Source organism: Narcine bancroftii, chromosome 8 (genome assembly GCF_036971445.1).
Source record: "Narcine bancroftii isolate sNarBan1 chromosome 8, sNarBan1.hap1, whole genome shotgun sequence".
Classification (NCBI taxonomy): domain Eukaryota; kingdom Metazoa; phylum Chordata; class Chondrichthyes; order Torpediniformes; family Narcinidae; genus Narcine; species Narcine bancroftii.
The window spans coordinates 66,572,227-66,593,189 of NC_091476.1; the positions used below are offsets into that span (position 1 = coordinate 66,572,227).

Below are 20,963 nucleotides of genomic sequence, written 5' to 3' on the forward strand. Positions count from 1 at the left end.
AGAGGGTGCAGAGAAGATGTTACCTGGGTTTTAGAATCGAGATCACAAAGAAAGATTGAGCAGATTTGGTCTTTATTTTTTGCAGCATAGAAGGTTGAGGGGGGATTTGATGGAGGTATTTAACATTATGAGGGGATAGATAGAGTTGATGTGGATGGGCTTTTTCCCTTGAAAGTAAGAGAGTTTGAAACAATAGGTCCTGAGTTAAGGGGCAAAAGTAATGTGAGGGGGAATGTCTTCACTCAGAGACTGGTGGCTGTGTGGAATGAGCTTCTGGGAGAAGTAATGGCGGCAGGGTCCATTTTGCTATTTTAGGAAAAATTGGATATGGATGAGAGGGGACTAGAAGAAAGGACTTGGATTGGTGAGGACGAGAAAGGCCGAGATGGCCTGTTTTCGTTGTTATGAGCCCAGAGGACCCCAAAACCTAGCAGCAATATATATTCACCAAGACAAATGGTTATTTAAACAAAGGTTTAAACAAACCTTAATTATCTTTAAACATGAAAATAGAATCACACTTTAACTTATCACTATTGGCTTAACTAACCTAACAACCCCCTTCTAATTCTAAGCGCAAGTGTATGTAATGTGTGTGTAAGTTCAGAAAAGTGTTTTGGTTCACAGTCCAATCTCACTTCTCATTCCTCCAAGTTCAGTGGTTGCAGGCAATTCTTATACTGTGCACAGAATTTAACATGTATAAAGTTCACCCAACTTTGGTGCTTGAAAGGTAAATGGTTACCGCTCAGAAAGGTTCCTGTCAGTTTTCAGAGAGAAATTTGTTGTTCCTTTTACTTCCATCAGCCACTTCAGTGTCTTGCTGAAGAAACTTGCCCTTTCAGGGTTCTCCAGATGATCACCTCTTTTTTCAGGTGACCACAGAGTTCCTTTTTGTTTCTCTTATTTCCAAGTGAAACATTAGACAGCCCATCCTCTCCTCTTGCATGAACCACAAGGGCTTTGACCAGGCCGTCTTCCAAAATGGGGCTTTCCACAGCTTGCCAGCTTGTCCTATTCCAGTCCCAGCTGTAACACCGTAGAACTGATCTCTCTCTTTGACTCTCTGAGAGAAAGCCTGTTTGACTCTCTCTGCTTGCAAAACCACATGACCCACTTACAACAGTAGGTTCCCCTCCAGATAGAAGGTGGCTCCAACATGCTCTTTCATCTGTTGCCTTTTGGTAAACCACAATCCATTGGTGAAGTCTCTTGAGCACTCTTCAAAGCTCTTGCAAAAGCCCTGAGGTCCCGATATGTCTAGCATTAGCAGAGTTCCAGTATTTTTAATGTTTTAAAGTGTTTGTATGTGACCTACTCTAACAAACCTTTCTCAATTTAGCTTCCAAAAACATATCTATATACTCTGTCACAACACAAGGTATCATACTTGAACCTATTTGAATGTATTGTGGCTTAAAACATTCAGAAAACAAAGAATATTTTTGGATAGTACATCAGGAGTTGCACTCCCAATGGATCCCAGGAGGCATCGAACCGGCCACGTGATGCCGGTGAGAGTGTGGGATTCGGGCTTTTAAATGGCTGTGGAGGTGATGAGGAAGTAAAGCACCCTGCCCTGCTATTTTGTCGTGGCCAACGGCCACAATCCTGTGATAATTTCGCTAGGAGATATTAAAAATACTTGTATTAAATCGGGATTAACCATGTATCAAACAGAATCAGATTAGTTGTTTCGAAGAAATGCTTTGCTACTACATGAAGTCTAAAGTAGATGTTGGGTTAGAGAGAGGGCACGCAGAACTGCGTTGGTGTATTCCATGAAAAAAAACTCACTTATAATTCACGCAATATCATTTCTTTTTGAAAATATTCACCCCGTAAATGAAAAGTGTTGGTTCTCCAAGTGTTGCTTGTTGGGGAGGGAAGTTGGGAGAGTTAGAAATATTCACGTGTCATTTGATAGCAATATTTTTATATATGTACTTTTTGATGTGATTTAAATTTTTTTTTAAGGAGGTCGCTCTGCTGCTCTACAAATCTCTGGTGAGCCCCCACTTGGAGTACGGTGTCCAGTTCTGGTCACCTCATTACAGGAAGGACGTGGAAGCTCTGGAGAGGGGCCAGAGGAGATTCACCAGGATTGGGGAAGTGCGTCTTGCGAGGCAAGGTTGGCTGAGCCGGGACTTTTCTCTTTGGAGCGTAGAAGGATGGGAGGAGACTTGATCAAATTCTCTACTCTTTTCTTTCCGCTCACACATCACGCTTACTAACCTGGCAAAACATTCCAGGCACCCACGACTCTCTGAACTTTAAAAAAAAATCCCCTGTTATCTCACCTAAACCTCCCTCCCTTCACTTTGTTCAGAAGTGGCGGATAGATTTCAATCTGGGTCAGTATGAGATTGATGCATTTTGGATGGATAAACCAGAAAGCATAGTACAGGGTGAATGGTCAGTTACTTAGGAGTGTGGATGAACAGAGGGACCTTGGGGTCCAAATCCATGTATCCTTCAAGGTCACCGCACAGGTTAAGAAGGCCTGTGGGACATCGAGCTTCATTAGTTGGGGGATTGAGTTCAGGGGTCGAGAGGTCACGCTGCAACGCTACAAATCTCTGGTGTGACCTCACTTGGAGTATTGTGGAGTTCTGGTCACCTCATTACAGGAAGGATGGGGAAACTGTGGAGAGGGGGCAGAGGAGATTCACCAGGATGTGGCCAGGATTGGGGAAACAAGTCTTTATGAGGCAAGGTTCGCAGAGCTGGGACTCTTTGGAGCGTAGAAGGATAAGAGGAGACTTGATTACGAGAGGTAGAGACAGGGTGGACAACCTGTTTCCCAGGGCAGGATCAACATACTCCAGAGGATATGTGTACAAAATGAAGGGATGGAAGTTAAGGGTATTTTCTTTTTAGGGGAGAGTTTTAGGGGCCTGGAGCACCTTGCCAGGGATGGTGGTGGAGGGTGGAATAATAGGGGCAGCTAAGAGACTCTTAGACAAACAAAAGGATGGAACAGAAATGGAGGGTTACAGGGTAGGGAGGGTTTAATTTTTTGTTTGGTAGGAATATATGGGTCAGCACAACATCGAGGGCCGAAGGGCTTGCACTGTGCTGGAGTATTCAATGCTTAAAAACCCCTTTGTCTTTCTCTTTATCTTCGCAGGAGTCTCTCTTAGTAAGGATAAGGTGCTCCTCTCACTTTCTATATTTACTATTTCCCTTTCCAACTGCTCTGTTTCCTGATTATAGTCCTTCTTCATCTTGGTTACATAACATTATTTGCCCTCTAATGAACGCTTTCATTGCATCCCATAGTATGAACTTATCTTTCACTGATTCCGTATTTATTTCAAAGTACATTTTAATTTGTCTTTCAATGAATTCTCTAAAATCCTGCCTTTTAAATAGCATGGAGTTTAATCTCCATCTATACATTCTTGGAGGGATGTCCTCTAACTCTATTGTCAATATCAGGGGTGAGTGGTCCGATAATATTCTAGCTTTATATTCTGTTTTTCTTACTCTATCTTGCATACGAGCTGATAACAAAAATAGGTCTATTCTTGAGTATGTTTTATGTCTACCCGAGTAATATGAATATTCCTTTTCATTTGGGTGTTGCTTCCTCCATATATCCAAAAGTTGCATTTCTTCCATCGATTTAATTATAAATTTGGTTACTTTGTTCTTTCTGTTAATTTTTTTCCCAGTTTTGTCCATATTTGAATCCAAATTCAGGTTGAAATCCCCTCCTATTAATATGTTCCCTTGCGTATCTGCTATCTTCAAAAAAATATCTTGCATAAACTTTTGATCTTCTTCGTTAGGTGAATATACATTGAGTACATTCCAAAACTCCAAATATATCTGACATTTTATCATTACATATCTCCCTGCTGGATCTATTATTTCCTCTTCTATTTTAATTGGCACATTTTTACTAATTAATATAGCTACTCCTCTTGCTTTTGAATTATACGACGCTCTCTTTAATTTCTTGTGCTCCAATTCAGTTAAATGTGTTTCTTGCACAAAAGCTATATCAATTTTTTCTTTTTTCAGTAAATTTAGCAGTTTCTTCCTTTTAATTTGGTTATGTAATCCATTAATATTTAAAGTCATATAGTTCAGCGTAGCCATTTCATACTTCGTTTATCTTCCCTTTCCGTTTCTCCATCATCACCTTTCCTTCTTATCCATTTCTGTTTTCTTGTTTTGAACACTTTATAAGACAACATTTCTAAAACATCAAACATTTTCCTTATTCTCCTATTTAAAACTTCTTTAACCCCATTCTCCCCTCCCCCTCCTGAGTTGCCCTTTATCCCTTGTCGGGCAACCACATCTCCCCTCACCATTTGGATTGGCGAATTCACTCGCAAACGTCAACTGATTTTGTAGTGACCGTAACTCCTCCCAACCCAGCCCCCCCCCAGAAAAGATTTTAATTTTCATATGTAACAAAGGTCACTCTTTTAATTCCCTCCTTATTCCCTCTATTCCCTTTCCCTCCCTTATTAATTCTTATCCATACTCTATATATTTTCGTCTAAATACGGATACATTCATGTATACACACTATATATATATATATATATATATATATATATACCTCTTTACACACATACATATAGTTCGTGGTCATTTTTACTCTCATTACATGTCTTCATCTCTGCTTGTTTTGTAGTTGTTCTGCAAATTTCCTTGCTTCCTCTGGATCCGAGAATAGTCTGTTTTGTTGCCCTGGAATAACTATTTTAAGTACTGCTGGGTACTTTAACATAAATTTATATCCTTTTTTCCATAAGATCGTTTTTGCTGTATTGAACTCCTTCCTCTTCTTCAGGAGTTCAAAACTTATGTCTGGATGGGGAGGAGTCACGTGATGGAGTAGTGGCCGGTAGGGGAACTCCAGCCCTCTCCAGAAAAGTTAAAAAAAGATAGAGAAAAAGAAAAGGCACAAACTTAAAAACCAAAACAAAGTGAAGGTAAAAGTGTGGAGAAAATGGCAGTGAAGAAAGAAAAACCAAAAACAACGGGAAGAAAAGAAGAAGGAAAGACGTCGGAAGAAGAAGGTGAAGGCCTTACCTGTATGAAGAGGCCCATCGCGGAGAGAGATGCCCGCTCCCACAAGTCAGTGGAAGTCCCGGGCTCGGGACTACAAAAATGGCTCGCAGAGCCGAGTAAAAGTGCGCAACCGCGCATGCGCGATGCGCATGAAAAAAAACACACTGACGGGAGGGGGGAACAGCTGCGGAGTCGATCTCCACAGCTGAGAGAGACACCTGCAGCACAGCAGCAGGTGCAGAACACAGACAATAACGACAACAAGAAAGAAGAGGGTAAAAAGAAAACAAGGAAACAACAGATGGTCAATCCAGAGGAAGAAGAAGAAGAACAGAAAGAAGTGGAAGAAGAAGAGAAAAGCAAGACAATGGATGTATCATTTTTTAAAGAATATATGGAATCAGTGAAAGAATGGCAATTACAAGAATTTAATGAGATAAAAAGAAGAATTAAGAATGCAGAAGAAAAAATGAATAAAATGGAAATGGCCTTATCAGAGTTAGGAAAAAGAGTGGAAAATATGGAAAAACGAGAAACATTTGTAGATATGGAAGTAGAAGACTTAAAAGAGAAATTAGAAGAATCTAATAAAAAAGCTAAAGCTGTTAGCTTAGAAGATAGATATAATAGAAAACTATAATAGAAGAAATAATATAAAGATAAGGAAGATGAAGAAGGCAAGAATATGAGAGAATTTATAAAAGATTGGATCCCCAGGGTCCTGGGAAGACCAGAATTACAGGTAGAAATGGAAATAGAGAGGGCACATAGAACTTTAGCCCCTAAACCACAACCACAACAAAAACCAGGATCCATTCTAGTAAAATTCTTAAGATATACAGCAAGAGAAAATATATTGGAGAAAGCAATGAAGAAAGTAAGAGAGGACAAAAAGCCACTGGAATATAAAGGTCAAAAAAATTTTTTCTATCCAGACATAAGTTTTGAACTCCTGAAGAAGAGGAAGGAGTTCAATACAGCGAAAACGATCTTATGGAAAAAAGGATATAAGTTTATGTTAAGGTACCCAGCAATACTTAAAATAGTTATTCCAGGGCAACAAAACAGACTATTCTCGGATCCAGAGGAAGCAAGGAAATTTGCAGAACAACTACAAAACAAGCAGAGAGATGAAGACATGTAATAAGAGTAAAAATGACCACGATCTATATGTATGTGTGTAAAGGGGTATATGTGTGTATATATATATAGTGTGCATACATGAATGTATCCATATTTAGAGGAAAATTATATAGAGTATAGACAAGAATTAATAAGGGAGGGAAATGGAATAGAGGGAATAAAGAGGGAATTAAAAGAGTGACCTTTGTTACATATGAAAATTGGAATCTTTTCTGGTGGGGGGCTGGGTGGGGGCTGGGTTGGGAGGAGTTACGGTCACTGCAAAATCAGCTGACGTTTGCGAGTGAATTCGCAAATCCAAACTTATGTCTGGATAGAAAAAATTTTTTTGACCTTTGTATTCCAGTGGCTTTTTGTCTTCTCTTACTTTCTTCATTGCTTTCACCAATATATTTTCTCTTGTTGTATATCTTAAGAATTTTACTAAAATGGATCTTGGTTTTTGCTGTGGTTGTGGTTTCGGGGCTAATGTTCTATGTGCCCTCTCTATTTCCATTTCTTCCTGTAATTCTGGTCTTCCTAGGACCCTGCGGATCCAATCTTTTATAAATTCTCTCATATTCTTGCCTTCTTCATCTTCCTTAAGGCCCACTATCTTTATATTATTTCTTCTATTATAGTTTTCTATTATATCTATCTTCTGAGCTAACAGCTCATGTGCCTCTTTAACTTTTTTATTAGATTCTTCTAATTTCTCTTTTAAGTCCTCTACTTCCATTTCTACAATTATTTCTCGTTCTTCCATATTTTCCACTCTTTTTCCTATCTCTGATGTGGCCATTTCCATTTTATTCATTTTTTCTTCTGCATTCTTAATTCTTCTTTTTATCTCATTAAATTCTTGTAATTGCCATTCTTTCACTGATTCCATATATTCTTTAAAAAAAGATACATCCATTGTCTTGCTTTTCTCTTCTTCTTCCACTTCTTTCTGTTCTTTTTCTTCTTCTTCCTCTGGATTGACCATCTGTTGTTTCCTTGTCTTCTTTTTACCCTCTTCTTTCTTGTTGTCGTTATTGTCTGTGTTCTGCACCTGCTGCTGTGCTGCAGGTGTCTCTCTCAGCTGCGGAGATCGACTCCGCAGCTGGTCCCCCCCTCCCGTCAGTGACTCTTCGCGCATGCGCGGTTGCGCACTTTTACTCGGCTCTGCGAGCCATTTTTGTAGTCCCGAGCCCAGGACTTCCATTGACCTGCGGGAGCGGGCTTCTCTCTCCGTGGCGGGCCTCCTCGGACAGGTAAGGCCTTCACCTTCTTCTTCCGACATTCTTTCTTCCTCTTTTCTTCCCGTTGTTTTCTACTTTTCTCTCTTCGCTGCCATTTTCTTCTCACCTTTATTTTTACTTTATTATAAATTTTTATCTTGTACCTTTGTGCTTTGTGTGTTTTTTTTAAAACTTTTCGGGAGAGGGCTGGAATTCCCTGACTGGCCACTACTCCATCACGTGACTCCCCCCCCCCCCCCCCACTTTGAAGTTATTTAGAACATGTCCCTTTGGCACCCACCCTCCCCCCAGTCTCTCCCCGTAAACACGAAGGCCCATCCTCAGGGACCCAGTCTGTGTAAGGTGACCTTTCTCTGGGTGTCATTCAAAAAGGGTGTGAAGTGCCCCTGCTGGTGGAGATATTTCGCTGAATGTAAAACCCCCGGCTCAATAGTTCTAAACTTTTTTACCCGCTCACTTCCTCCCCTTCCCCCTCCTCTCTCCCCCTATCTCTCTCTCTCCCTACCCCCACCCCCCCACCTCTCAGGCAAAAGTGCAAGGTGAGGAGAATACGACATGTGACATGTGGTAAAAATGAGATGGTGTCGCTCCATCCTGGGAAAGGTGTAGTCTCCCTTCTTTTCAAACACCGGTCTGAACTTTCTCCCCTTTTCTCTCATTTCCCCCCCCCAACCTCAAACCCTCCTTCAATCCCTTTTCCTCAATACCAGTCCCCCATTCCCCCCTCCTCCAATCCCACCTCTCTTCCCCCTTTCTACATCCCCTGACGGGACCCTTCCGCCATGGACATGACTGTCTGTCTGCCCGTTGATGGGCTCCACCCTCCCACCCCCCCGTGCCCTCCTTTGAGGACCCTCTGATTTCAGGCTGCCCCCTCCCCTTGTGCACTCCTGTACCCCTCCACTCCTGTCTCTGCCTCTGCCTGCAGGCTGGCAGCCCCCAGACCCCTTCCCCTGTTGACTGCTCTCTTTCTGCAGATTGACACTGGACCCCTCCCCCACTGATTCTGCCCTCTGTCTGCAGGCTGTTGGCCCCCCCTGGACCCCTCCCCCACTGATTCTGCCCTCTGTCTGCAGGCTGACGGCCCCCCCTGGACCCCTCCCCCACTGATTCTGCCCTCTGTCTGCAGGCTGACGGCCCCCCCTGGACCTGATGCCCATGCTGCTGCTGCTACCCTTCGTCGCCCTGACCCTGCGGGCAGTGACGTCCCAGCAGCTTGAGGACTCCCTCACCTACACGGTAGGTTCATTCCTCCATCAGACTGGCTCCGGCCGTCCAAACAGTGGGGGGGAGAGGGGCTTTGAGGGGGCGAGGGCAAGTGAGGGAGCACTGCGTTGCAGGAGGGGGCACCGAGGGAGTGCTGCACTGTGCGAGGGGTGGTGAGGGAGCTCTGCACCATGAGGGGACAGTGAGGGAGCCCATTTCCATCTACCTGCTTTTATCCCCACAGTCCTTAACCCCAACCCCCCGACTATATAAAAATCTACCTGCCTGAATCTTCAACACTTTCCCTAAGGTCACCTCTACACCACCTTGGGCCAGAGAATTCCATAGACCCAACCCCTCTCCCAATCCCACCTCTCTTCCTCCTCTCTACATCCCCTGACGGGACCCTCCCGCCATGGACATGACTGTCCGCGTGCCCCACCCCTATTGATGGGCTCCACCCTTCCCCCCCCTGCCCTGTGTCCTCCTTTGCTGACCCTCTGTTTGCAGGCTGGCACCCTCCCCCCCCTCCCCCTCCCCATTGTACACTTTCATACCCCTTCACTGCTGTCTCTGCCTCTAATTTCTAACCATATAACTGTGGAAACAGGCCATCTTGGCCCTTCTAATCTGCACTGATTTACGTGAAACTCCACTAGACCCACCTACCCGCTCCCTGCCCATAACCCTCCAACCCCCTCACATCCATGTACTCATCCAACCTCCTCTTAAATGCAGAATTGACCCTGCTTCAATTACTTCTTCCGGAAGATCATTTCACGCAGCCACCGCTCTCTGAGTGAAGAAGCTTCCTCTTATGTTACTTCTAAAGTTTTACCCTTCTAATCCTTAATTTATGGCCCCTCGTTCCAATCTCCTCTACCCTCACATCTACTCTATCTATCCCCCTCATAATTTAAAAAACCTCTATCAAATCCCCCATCAACCTTCTGCGCTTCATTGAATAAAGACCCCATCTACTCAATCTTTCTCCGTATTCTAGATACTGCAATCCAGGCAACATTTTAGTAAATCCCTTGTGCACCCTCTCCACCTTATTGATATCCTTCCTAAAATTTGGAGACCAGAATTGCACACAATACTCCAAACTTGGCCTCACCTATGCCTTGAACAGTCTCCACATCACCTCCCAGCTCCTATATTCTATGCTATGATTTATAAAGGCCAGCATACCAAAAGCCTTCACCACCCTATCGACAAGGGAATACACTTCAAGGAACGATTCCAAGATCATATTTATTTATATAGATGAAGACTTATCCAGTGTGTGTATTGTCTGTCTGTAGGTCTGTAATGTCGGGTTGTGTGTCATTTTAGCACTGAGGACCGGAGAACGCTGTTTCGTCGGGTTGTACTTGTACAATCGGATGACTTGACAACAGCCCGGCTGCCTGGGCTTTCTTTCGCCACTGTGGTCACTGACCCGTGGGTCTTTTCCTCTGCTTCTCTTTCTCAGACCCCGGGGGGTGGTCTCCCCACTTTCTGGTGCCCCGCGCCCCCTTGGAGTCTCACGGCCCTCATGGCTGCTGTCAAACACAGGTGCTGCCATCTCTGGCACATGGCGGGACACCGTCAACTCCATTTACAGGCGGTTAAAAGCCTGCACGGAGCTGGCGGCTGTCAGACTGAATAGATGGACACTGCGGGGGGAGGGGTGGGAGGAAGCGCCGTGACTCCATCCTCTGCAGGTCTGCACTAGTGCTGCTGTCTCTGCATCCCCTCCAAAGCCCCCTCCCATCCTATCTTGCAATAAGACAGGTTCTGGCAGGCCTGTCTTCACGTCGGCAGGCGACGCGCTACAGAGGAGAGGGAGAAAATCTCGTGGAGTGGTGTGAGAGTAGCGACCTGAGTCTCAGTGCGGCGAAGGCAATGATTGTGGACTCCAGAAGGACCAGGAATGATCACCCTGGGTTACACATCGACAACTCTGTGGTGGGGAGCACCAAGTTCCTTGGAGTTCATTTCATTAGTGACCTATCTTGGATGCTCAACATCTCCTCACTGGTCAGGAAAGCGCAACACCTCCTGAGTAGGCTGGAGTAGGCGAGGTCACCGTCATGTCAACCTTCTACAGGAGCTCTATTGAGAGCGTCCTGGCTGGCTGCACCACAGTGTAGAGAAATGGGTTCAGAGGTCAATCCACAAGACCAGCAGAGAGGATCACTGGAGTCTCCCTCCCCAGCCCCCGTCGACATGATCTACCGGGATCATTGTCTGAAGAGGGGGCGCAAAATCATTGAGGACCCCCTCTCTGCCCCCGCATGCAGCATCTTCCAGCTGCTCCTGTCGGGGAAGACATCTGGGGGGATCAGACCCAGCACCACCAGGCTGAGGAACAGCTTCTTCCCGCAGGCAGTGAGGACGCTGAATGACCAAAGGAACCACTCACACTGACTCTCATATTCATGAAACAATGTTTATTTGCTTGTATAGAAAAATACTTGTCTTGTGTGTGTATTGTTGGTCTGTACGTGTGTTACGTCTGGGTGTTTTGCACCAAGGGCCGGAGAACGCTGTTTTGTCGGGTTGTACTTGTACAATCAGAGGACAATAAACTTGGCTTTAAGAGACAGGTGGGATGGGAGGGGGAAGGTACAGCGGGTGGGGAAGGGGTTGGATATGGAGCCTGAGAATGGTGGAATGAGAGACGACGTTTGGTGGCCGGGAAAGGGAGTGGGGGGGGAGGGGCTTACGAGACCCCTGACTCGATCCTCGCTCTGTCTTGACCTGGGGCAAGCTGCGGAGGGAGCGGGAATGTGGAGGCGGGAAGCTGGTAGCCCACTGATCGGACCCTGACCAGCTCACTTTCTCTCCACACCCCCCCCCCCCCCCCCAGGAGTGCACCGACGGCTACGAGTGGGACCATGAGAAACAGCATTGCCGAGGTGAGCCCAGGGAACTACCGGTGGGGTCGTGGAAGGGTGGGTGCTGCAAAGCCCTGGGACATCGCTCGGCCCATTGCACCATGTTATCCCACCGGGCGAGCTCGGCTCTCTGTTGCAAGTCTCATCCAATCTACATCCTGTTCCTGGATACATTTCAAACTTGCATTTTGGGAAAATCTCTCTCTGTTTCTCTCTCACTCTCTCTCTTTCTTTACCTCCCCCTGTATTTCCCTGAATCCTCTCCTAACAAGTTGGCACTTACAGATCTCTCACTGGAACCCGAATCCCTGATCTACTTTGCGTTCGGTTCTACTGACGTACTGACAGACCTGCTGGATATCTCGCAAAATAAGCCCCTTCACTGCACCTCGGGACATTTGGTCGAGAATGTAGATGCAGACTTTGCTGGCGCTGTTTAGACATGACTTTGTGAATGTGGGTCGAAGGTTATGACAGATCTGTTCTCTCTCCCCCCACCCCCTTCTCTCTCCACTCTCTAACATCTCCTTCCTGTCCCGCCCTTCCTCCCTGCTCTCCCCAATCATCTTCCCTTCGCCCCACTCCCCCCTCTCTGCCTCTACCCCCTCTGCCCCTTCCCCCTCTCTACCCCTTCCCCCTCTCTTCCTGCCCCGCCCTTCCTCCCTCCTCTCCCCATTCATCTTCTCTTTGCCCCACTCCCCCCTCTCTGCCTCTTCCCCCTCTCTGCCTCTTCCCCCTCTCTGCCTCTTCCCCCTCTCTGCCCCTTCCCCCTCTCTGCCCCTTCCCCCTCTCTGCCTCTTCCCCTCCTCTGCCTCTTCCCCTCCTCTGCCTCTTCCCCTCCTCTGCCTCTTCCCCTCCTCTGCCTCTTCCCCTGCCTCTTCCCCTCCTCTGCCTCTTCCCCTCCTCTGCCTCTTCCCCTCCTCTGCCTCTTCCCCTCCTCTGCCTCTTCCCCTCCTCTGCCTCTTCCCCTCCTCTGCCTCTTCCCCTCCTCTGCCTCTGGGCCCCCCTCTGCCTCTGGGCCCCCCCCTCTGCCTCTGGGCCCCCCCTCTGCCTCTGGGCCCCCCCTCTGCCTCTGGGCCCCCCCCTGTCTCTGCCCCCCCTGCCTCTGGCCCCCCCTCTGCCTCTGGCCCCCCCCTCTGCCTCTGGCCCCCCCTCTGCCTCTGGCCCCCCCTCTGCCTCTGGCCCCCCCCCCCTTGCCTCTGGCCCCCCCTCTGCCTCTGGCCCCCCTCTGCCTCCGGCTCCCCCTATCTGCCTCTGGCCCCCCCCTCTGCCTCTGGCCCCCCCCTCTGCCTCTGGCCCCCCCTCTGCCTCTGGCCCCCCCTCTGCCTCTGGCCCCCCCTCTGCCTCTGGCCCCCCCACCCTCCATCCCCTTCCTTGTCCCCCCCACCCACTATCCCCTCCCTCTCCCCTACCTACTTACATCTCATCCTCCTCCCCCTTTATTTCTCCCTTTCCCTCCCCCCACTGCCCTCACTTCTTCCACTCCTCTCCCCTCCCACATTCCCTCTCCCCACTCTCTCTCTCTCTTCCTCACTTCCCCTCCACTACTCTCATTCCTTCTACCTTTCTCCCCCTTCCCCTCTCCCACAGATGTAAACGAGTGCGAGACCATTGAGGAGGCATGCAAAGGCTCCATGAAATGTTTCAACCACTATGGGGGTTACCTGTGCCTCCCTCCATCCGCCTTTATCGTGTCCCAGGAGTTGGCACCCGCCGGACAGCCTGAGACCCTGCTGGTGTCAGCGGGGGAGAGCCAGCCGGCTGAGAGTGGGTGCCCCCAGGGGTACGCCCGCAACGAGGAGGGCCAGTGTGCGGGTGAGCGTTGGGGCCCTGCCATGGGGAATGTGAGCGGGAATTGAAAGGTGGAATTATGACTCTCCAGCCAACGGTGAAAATGGGTTACAGGAGGGGCAGGAAGGGCAGCTTGATGTTCCGGGCTTTCGCGGCTTTAGATAGAATGGGAAGGGTTGAAAGGGGAAGGGAAAATATCATAGCTGTACTCAGGCAGGACAGACCAGAGGGCTCGTCTACTGAGGACACATGGGTGGAGCTGAGGAACGAGAAAGGTATGATCACACTCATGGGGTTATAGTATAGACCGCCCAATAGTTAGTGAGAATTGGAGTAAATCTGTAGAGAGATATCAGACAGCTGCAGGAACATAAGGTTGTGATAGTAGGAGATTTTAGGTATTGGACTCCCATACTGTAAAAGGGCTTGATGGCTTGGAGTTTGTCAAATGTGTTCAGGAAAGTTTTCTAAATCAATATATATATTTAGAGAGAGAGAGAGAGAACAACACTGGATCTCCCATTAGGGAACAAGACAGGACATGTGACAGACGTACGTGTAGGGGAACATTTTGGGTCCAGTGATCATAATGCCATTAGTTTCAAGTTAATTCTGGGGAAGGATAGGTCTAGGCCTGTGGGGTGAGATCCTAAATTGGAGAAAAGTGAATTTTGAGGCAATGAGAAAGGATCTAGAATGTGTAGATTGAGATGAGTTCTTTTCTTGGCAAGGATGTGCGCGGTAAGTGAAGCACCTTCAAAGGTGAAACTTTGAGCTTATTTGTTCCTGTCAGGATTTAGCAGGCAAGTTTAGCAGGCACAGGGAACCTTGGTTTTTGACAGATACTGGGGATCTGGTTCAGAAGGACAGAGGTGTATAGCAGGTACAGGCAACTTGGAGCAATTGAAGTACATGAGGAGAACAAAAAATGCAAGAAAAACCTCAGGAAAGAAATCAGAAAGGTAAAAGAAGATATGAGGTTACTTTGGTGACAATGGAAAGCAAAGTCCGAAGGGTTTCTCCAGGTATATTAAGAGCAAAAGGATGGTAAGGGACAAAATTGGCCCCAACTAGATCAGAATGGTCAGCTTTGAATGGAGCCAAAAATTTTGGGAGATGTCTCTTTCCCCACCCACCCCCAAAGGGAAGGGTCACTTCCACCCCCCCTCCCCCCAGGAGGGGTCTCACTCCCCACCACCCCGGGAGGGGTCTCACTCCCCTCTACCCACGGGAGAGGGTCTGTCTTCCCCTGTCACCAACAGAGGGGTCTTGCCCCCCCTCACAGGAGGAGATCTCTCTCTAGGGGAGGGGATCTCTCTCTCTCTCTCTCTCTCTCTCTCTCTCTCTCTCCCACCCCTGTGGGAGGGGTTTTTCACTCCCCCTGTCCCCCACTTGAGGGGATTTCTCTACTTCCCCCACCAGAGGGTGCCTCTCTGGCATAGCCCCCACTGGAGGGTCTCTCACTCCCATCCCAATGGTGGAGATCTCTCATTTTCCATCCACCCCCCACTGGTGGGTTTCCCCCCATGACCACTGTGCTCCCCCCCACTAACAGATGAGGATGAGTGCAAGTTGGACATCCACACGTGCCAGCCCAGCCAGCAATGTATCAACACCCTGGGAAGCTACAACTGCCGGTGTCCCAGCGGCTATCGCAAGGTGGGCCTCGAGTGTATCGGTGAGTTTCACCCCTCCCCTCAGTAACCCTCTGACCCCACTCCTCCTCACTGACCCACATGGTGACCTCCTCAGTGACTGACCAGGTTAACCTTTGCCCCCCTGGTTACCCCATGATCCCCTGATCCCTCCTTGGTGAGCCCCCCAACTCCATTACCCCTGATCCCATTTCGGTGACCCCCTGCCCCCTCCTCCATGGTCCCCTGCTGCCCTCAGTGACCCCTCCGCCCCCTCCTCCACAAGCTCCCGCCCTTCCCAGTGATCCCATGCCTGTTTTGGTGACTCCCTGCACCCCTCCTCTGAGACACCCTGCACACTTTGTCAGTGATCCCCCCCATTCCCACCCCCACCACCATGAACCCCTGCCCCAGGGAGGTGGAGGGGAGAGGAAAGGAGAGTTAAGGGGGAGGGGAATTAGAGGGGACAGGGTGGAGGGAGGGGAGTGGATTGGGGAAGGTGAGGGGGAATGGTGGGGAGGGGAGGGGAGGGGGTGGGGGAGTGGGTACTAATGTATCTCTATGCCCCCCCCCCCCCCGACCCGGCCAGATGTGGATGAGTGCCTGTACCAGCATTGCCGGCATCGTTGTGTCAACTCCCCTGGCTCGTTCACCTGTCAGTGTGAACCCGGCTTCACCGTGGGGCAGGACAACCGCTCCTGTGTGGGTAGGTCCCAGGACTTCCGTCAACCGTCCCTGCACCCACCTTCCCCAGACCTCCACCACCCACTCTGGTCATTCCTGTATCTGACCGCAGGAGATCCCCTCCCCCAGCCGGGAGGCCACTTTCAGCCCGTCGCTTAACCCCCCCCTGCCCAGCCGGAGGCCCCTTCGGCCTGACGCTCTCCCCCCCACTGCCGGAGGGCCCCCTTCGGCCTGCCGCTTTCCCCCCCCCCCCACAGGTTTCCCTTGGCCCTCCCTTCCCTACCCGGCTCCCCCCCCTGCTCCAACCCCCGGCTCCCCCCCCCTGCTCCAACCCCCGGCTCCCCCCCCCTGCTCCAACCCCCGGCTCCCCCCCCTGCTCCAACCCCCGGCTCCCCCCCCTGCTCCAACCCCCGGCTCCCCCCCCCCTGCTCCAACCCCCAGCTACCCCCCCCTGCTCCAACCCCCTGCTCCCCCCCCACTAATGCAGTCTGTCCTGCAGACGTGGATGAGTGCAGCATGGGCGCCCCCTGTGAGCAGCGCTGCCTCAACACCTTCGGATCCTTCCTCTGCCGCTGCGGACAGGGCTACGAGCTGGGCAGCGACCGGAGGGCCTGCAAAGGTGAGCTGGCTGCAGAATGCTCTCCACCTCCCCCCAAAACTCTGGGGCTGGGGTGTCGCCACGGGGGGAAGGGGATCCGAGAGCCCAGCAGGGTCAAGAGGAGGCAAGGGGGCAAATTCTAGTCCAGAGGACTAGAATATAGGAGCAGGGATGTGACGTTGAGGCCCTGGGGAGACCTCACGTGGAGTATCATGAGAGGTTTTGGGCTCCTCATTTCAGAAAGGACGTCCTGGTGATAGAGAGGGTTCCCAAGGATGGTTCTGGGAATAAAAGTTATTTAAAAAAGTTTAGACATACAGCATGGTCACAGGCCCTTCCTGCCCACGAGTCCCTGCCGCCCAATTGACCTACAACACCCCCAGTCTGCTATGGTGGGAGGAAACTGGAGAAAACCACACACAGACGCGGGGAGCACGAGGTTCAAAGCCCGGTCTCGATTGCTGTAACAGCGCCGTGCCAACCCCGGTGCATACGGAGGAGGCATTTGATGGCCTGTGCTCGCTGTAGTTGATGAGAGTGGGGTGTGGGGGGAGGAGAGATCTCATTGAAACATTCCAAACGTTGAAAGGTGCGGACAGAGTTGGGGGGGGGGGGGGGGAGAGCCAAGACAAGAGGGCACAACTTCAGGATTGGAGGGCGTCCACTGAGAACAGAGGAATTTCTTCAGCCGGAGTTTGTGGCGGTGGAAGCCGAGTCATCGGGTGGATTTAATGCAGAGAGCCAGGGCATCAAAGGTTGGGTGGGAAGAAGGCCAGGCTGTGGGGCAGGATGGGGAAATGGATCAGCCGGTGATTAAATGGCGGGGAAGACTCAATGGGCTAAATGGCCTCGTTCCGCTGGCCTTCATTAGTCGGGGGATTGAGTTCATGAGCCATGAGGTCACTTGTAGCTCGACGAAACTCCGGTTAGATCACACTTGGAGTCTTGAGTCCAGTTCTGGTCGCCTCATTACAGGAGGATGTGGAAGCTATGGAGAGGGGGCAGAGGAGATTCACCAGGACACTCCCTGGATTGGGGAAACTAGTCTTATGAGGCATGGTTAGCTGAGCTGGGGCAAAGAAGGACGAGAGGTCGACGAGATTAGGAGAGGCGTGGACGGCCAAGTGCCTGTGTCCCAGGGCAGGGCCAGGACCCCTGGATCGGGAAGTTCAGTTGATTTTACATGGAGGGTTGCGAGAGCCTGGAACACCTTGCCATGGGGGGTGGGGTGGAGTGGAGATGGAGGCTGGAATGTTGAGGGCATTTAGACAGGCACGTGGATGGAAGGAAAAAAAATAAGAGGGTTAGACGGGGAGGGGGTGGTGAGGGTTAGATGAGTGGTTTTGTGAAAACCACTGGGTTGGAATGTGGAGTGGGTTTACATGGGTCAGCACAACATTGTGGGCTGAAGGGCATGGACTACGCTGGAATGTTCTATGCCAGTGGTTTTCAAACTTTTTCTTTCCAATTTAAGTACTCCCCATGCCATAGGGCAGGGTTGGCCAAACAGCAGTTCACGAGCCACGTGCATATATGTCGCTGTGTAAGGCGATCAGCTAAACTTCAAATTTTTCACCTTCAGTTTTGGGCTGTCCTGTAGAGTCTAAAGTTCCTACCTTGACAACTAAGTTGGAACTCCTTGCCAGCTCCAACGTAATCTTGCGCGCGCAAGTAGTTACTTGCGAGGTCTCAACGCTGCCCCGCGGGGTCCATCTGCCCGATCTCGGTACCGTCGGTCGGCTCTGTACTGTTGGCCTGTCCACTGGAGCCGATGGTGGTTCATCTTACAATATTCAAATAATTTAAACTCTATATAATAATTTTTATTAAAATATTGTGATTTGCTTTTAACAGCATCCACTGGTCAGCCAGTAAGTACCAGATTTCTTTTTTTGAAGGGGCAGGGTGCCTTTTTGAAAGGGTATCACTCATAACCAACATTTTAAGTGGAAATTCCAGGGTTGTTCTGTACATAGTCATCCTGTAAGTTAGAGGGCTGAGACAGGAATCGTACCAGCCGCTTCTCGCGATGATAGTTTTAGTCAGCGTGGTTGCGATCACCTGATTGCTGCTCTCAAACTTCCAAAGTTTGTTGTTTGTGGCTCTAATGTTAAGCAAGTCTGGCCATTCCTTTGCTGTCGGGGTTCTGTGATTAGTAAGGGGTTGCTTAAGGTGGGATGTGGGTGGGAAAGAAAAAGTTTGAAAACTGTCCCTCATGGACTTGTTATGTGCAGGGTTTCAGAGCTCCCAAAGGAAATGGGCCAATGACAATTTTTCTAAAGCAAATATTTCAGTGACAATCGGGTCTAGAACTGGTTCTCAACCTTCCCTTCCCACCTGCATTCCCTCCCCCCCCCCCCCCCCCGACTAATCACAGAGCTCTGACGGCAAAGGGAGGAAGTGAGTGGAAAGAAAGCCATGGGGTTATTTTGTTAATTAGGGGTGGCACAACATTGTGGGTCGAACGGCCTGGATTCTGCTGAGCTGGGGGTTTTCCCCTTGGGCGTGAGCTCTCTGGAGTGAGTATGTGGACTGTTCCCGAACACTGGGGGAGGGGAGGGTTTCTTAAAGGGGCGAGCTCTCTGGGATGAGTATGCGGATCGTTCCTGGACCCTGGGGGGGGGGGAGGGTTTCTTGCCATGGGACCTCTGCTGCCCGTTTCAACTCATCTCTCTCTTCCATTGTAGACATTGACGAGTGCAGCTACTCCAACTATCTGTGCCACTACCGGTGCATCAACCAACCCGGGGGCTTCTCCTGCACCTGTCCCGACGGCTACCAGCTCCTGGGCTCCAGGATCTGCCAAGGTACAGGCAGGCCCGCCCTCTCCAAGGGGGAGGCCCCAGCCCCTCCCCTCTTCTCCCCTCCCTCACCTCTGGCTCCAGGTTTCGAATCTCGATCTCAGGGAGGGGGAGTTTGCACGGTTTTTATTTAGACCTATAGCACAGTATCCGGCCCTCTCAGCCCACGAATCCTCGGCGCCCAATTGCACTCGATTGACCTACATCCCTGGTATGTTTTGAAAGGTGGGGGAGCCCCCAGGGAAAACCCACGCAGACACAGGGAAAATGTACAACTCCTTTCAGACAGCGCGGGATTCAAATGCCAGTCCTGATCTGTAAATGGGAGGGTCAGTATGGGCTAGATGGGTCATTGGCCTGCAATGGGAAACAAATCAATCTCTATGTTAGAAAAAAGTCCCTCTGCACCGTCCCATCACACACTCCCGGGGTCAGATGCAGAGTGAAGCTCCCTCCGCACCATACTGTCACACACTCCCAGGGTCAGACACAGAGTGAAGCTCCCTCCGCACCGTCCCATCACGCACATCCGGGGCCAGACGCAGAGTGAAGCTCCCTCCACACCGTCCCATCACACATTCCTGGGGTTGAACCTGGGCTAAACTGAGCTGAGGAAGTAACGGAGGGGGTTCACAGTCCAGATTTGGACATTTGTTGGTGGTGTGCTCCGAAGTGCCCGCATTCCCCCTCTTCCCTCACCCACCCCCAACCCTTGGGTCTGACGGCTGCCTCTGGCTCTCGGCAGACGTGAATGAATGCGAGACAGGTCAACACCAGTGCAGAGATGACCAGATGTGCACCAACGTGTACGGGGGCTTCAGGTGTGTGGAGAGAAACCGGTGCCGGGAACCCTATATACAGGTGTCCGACAAGTGAGTCAGCCTTCTCTCTTGGACGGGGTTGGGATGGGGCAAGGAGTGGGGGGGGAAGGGAGAGATGGGGAAAGGGAGGAAGGGAAAGAAGATGGGAGATGGGGGAATGGGAATAGGGGTGGGATGGGGTAGGGTCAGGGATGGGGTAGGGTCAGGGATGTGGGATGGGGTGAGAGGTGGGGATGGGGCTGAGGGGTCAGGGTGGAATGGAGAGGGGGGCCGAAGCTAGCGTAACGTTCCCTGGCCATCACGGTGACGGGGTATTTGTGCCCACAGCCGGTGTCTGTGCCGAGCCAGCGGCGGTGCGTGCCGGGACAAGCCGGCCTCCATCGTTTACCGGGACATGAGCATCACGTCGGAACGAGCCGTCCCCTCTGACATCTTCCAGATCCAGGCCACCAGCATCTACCCCGGAGCCTCCAACACCTTCCACATCCGTGCTGGCAACGGCCAGGGAGAGTTCAGCATCAGGGTGAGTGGGGGTGACCCTCCACCAGGGGGTGGGGAGGAGAGAAAGCCTTCCCTGGGCGGTCGGGGGCCTTTTCCCTAGAGGGTGGGGAGGAGAGGAGAGAGAGCCTTCCTTAAGGGGTGGGGAAGACACTTCCCTGGGATAGTAAGTAGGTGTTGGGGAGGGTGAGGGATAGAGGGCAGGTGGTGGAGGAGGAGGTGGGTGGTGATGAAGGGGAAGACGTAAGGAGGAGCAGAATGATGAGATGAGATAGGAAGGGGAGGGGAGGTAGGAAGTGAGAGGTGGGGGGGCGATGTGGAAAGCGTAGGGAAAAGAGAGGGGTAGTTGGAGAGAGGGGAGAGGAGGGTGAGATGGGAGGAGGGAGGGGGATCTGGGAGGTGGGGGAGCAGATAAGGAGGGGAAGGGTATTAGGGGGTGGGGGAGAGGGCAATGGGATGGGAGGGTGAGGGGGATGGGCAAGAATGGGATGGGAGAGGGAAGGAGGAGGTGGGGAGGTAGAGGTGGGGAGGGCGAGTATGGGGGTGGAAGGGGGATATGCAGAGGGGGAGAGAGGAGATATGGGAGGTAGGGAGGGCTCGGGGAGAGGGGTCGATCCCACACACACACACCCACCAGCTGACGGA

The 20,963-nt window shown here is 50.5% G+C and overlaps 1 protein-coding gene across 5 annotated transcripts in view; it reads left to right on the plus strand.

Moving 5' to 3' along the window:
• The window catches only part of LOC138740805 (EGF-containing fibulin-like extracellular matrix protein 2), a 29,726-nt gene that overhangs the window by 1,481 nt on the left and 7,282 nt on the right, over positions 1 to 20,963 (plus strand). For 2 of the 5 annotated variants that reach the window (XM_069893933.1, XM_069893935.1), the window contains exons 2-11: positions 1,978 to 2,131; positions 8,530 to 8,639; positions 11,464 to 11,512; positions 13,082 to 13,306; positions 14,838 to 14,960; positions 15,506 to 15,622; positions 16,100 to 16,219; positions 18,886 to 19,005; positions 19,745 to 19,871; positions 20,148 to 20,343. In XM_069893933.1, coding sequence (XP_069750034.1) covers positions 8,553 to 8,639; positions 11,464 to 11,512; positions 13,082 to 13,306; positions 14,838 to 14,960; positions 15,506 to 15,622; positions 16,100 to 16,219; positions 18,886 to 19,005; positions 19,745 to 19,871; positions 20,148 to 20,343 — 1,164 coding nt within the window. In that variant the 5' untranslated portion in view covers positions 1,978 to 2,131; positions 8,530 to 8,552. The remainder of the gene's footprint in view (positions 1 to 1,977; positions 2,132 to 8,529; positions 8,640 to 11,463; positions 11,513 to 13,081; positions 13,307 to 14,837; positions 14,961 to 15,505; positions 15,623 to 16,099; positions 16,220 to 18,885; positions 19,006 to 19,744; positions 19,872 to 20,147; positions 20,344 to 20,963) is intronic. The other 3 variants (XM_069893934.1, XM_069893936.1, XM_069893932.1) reach the window with 3 other exon arrangements.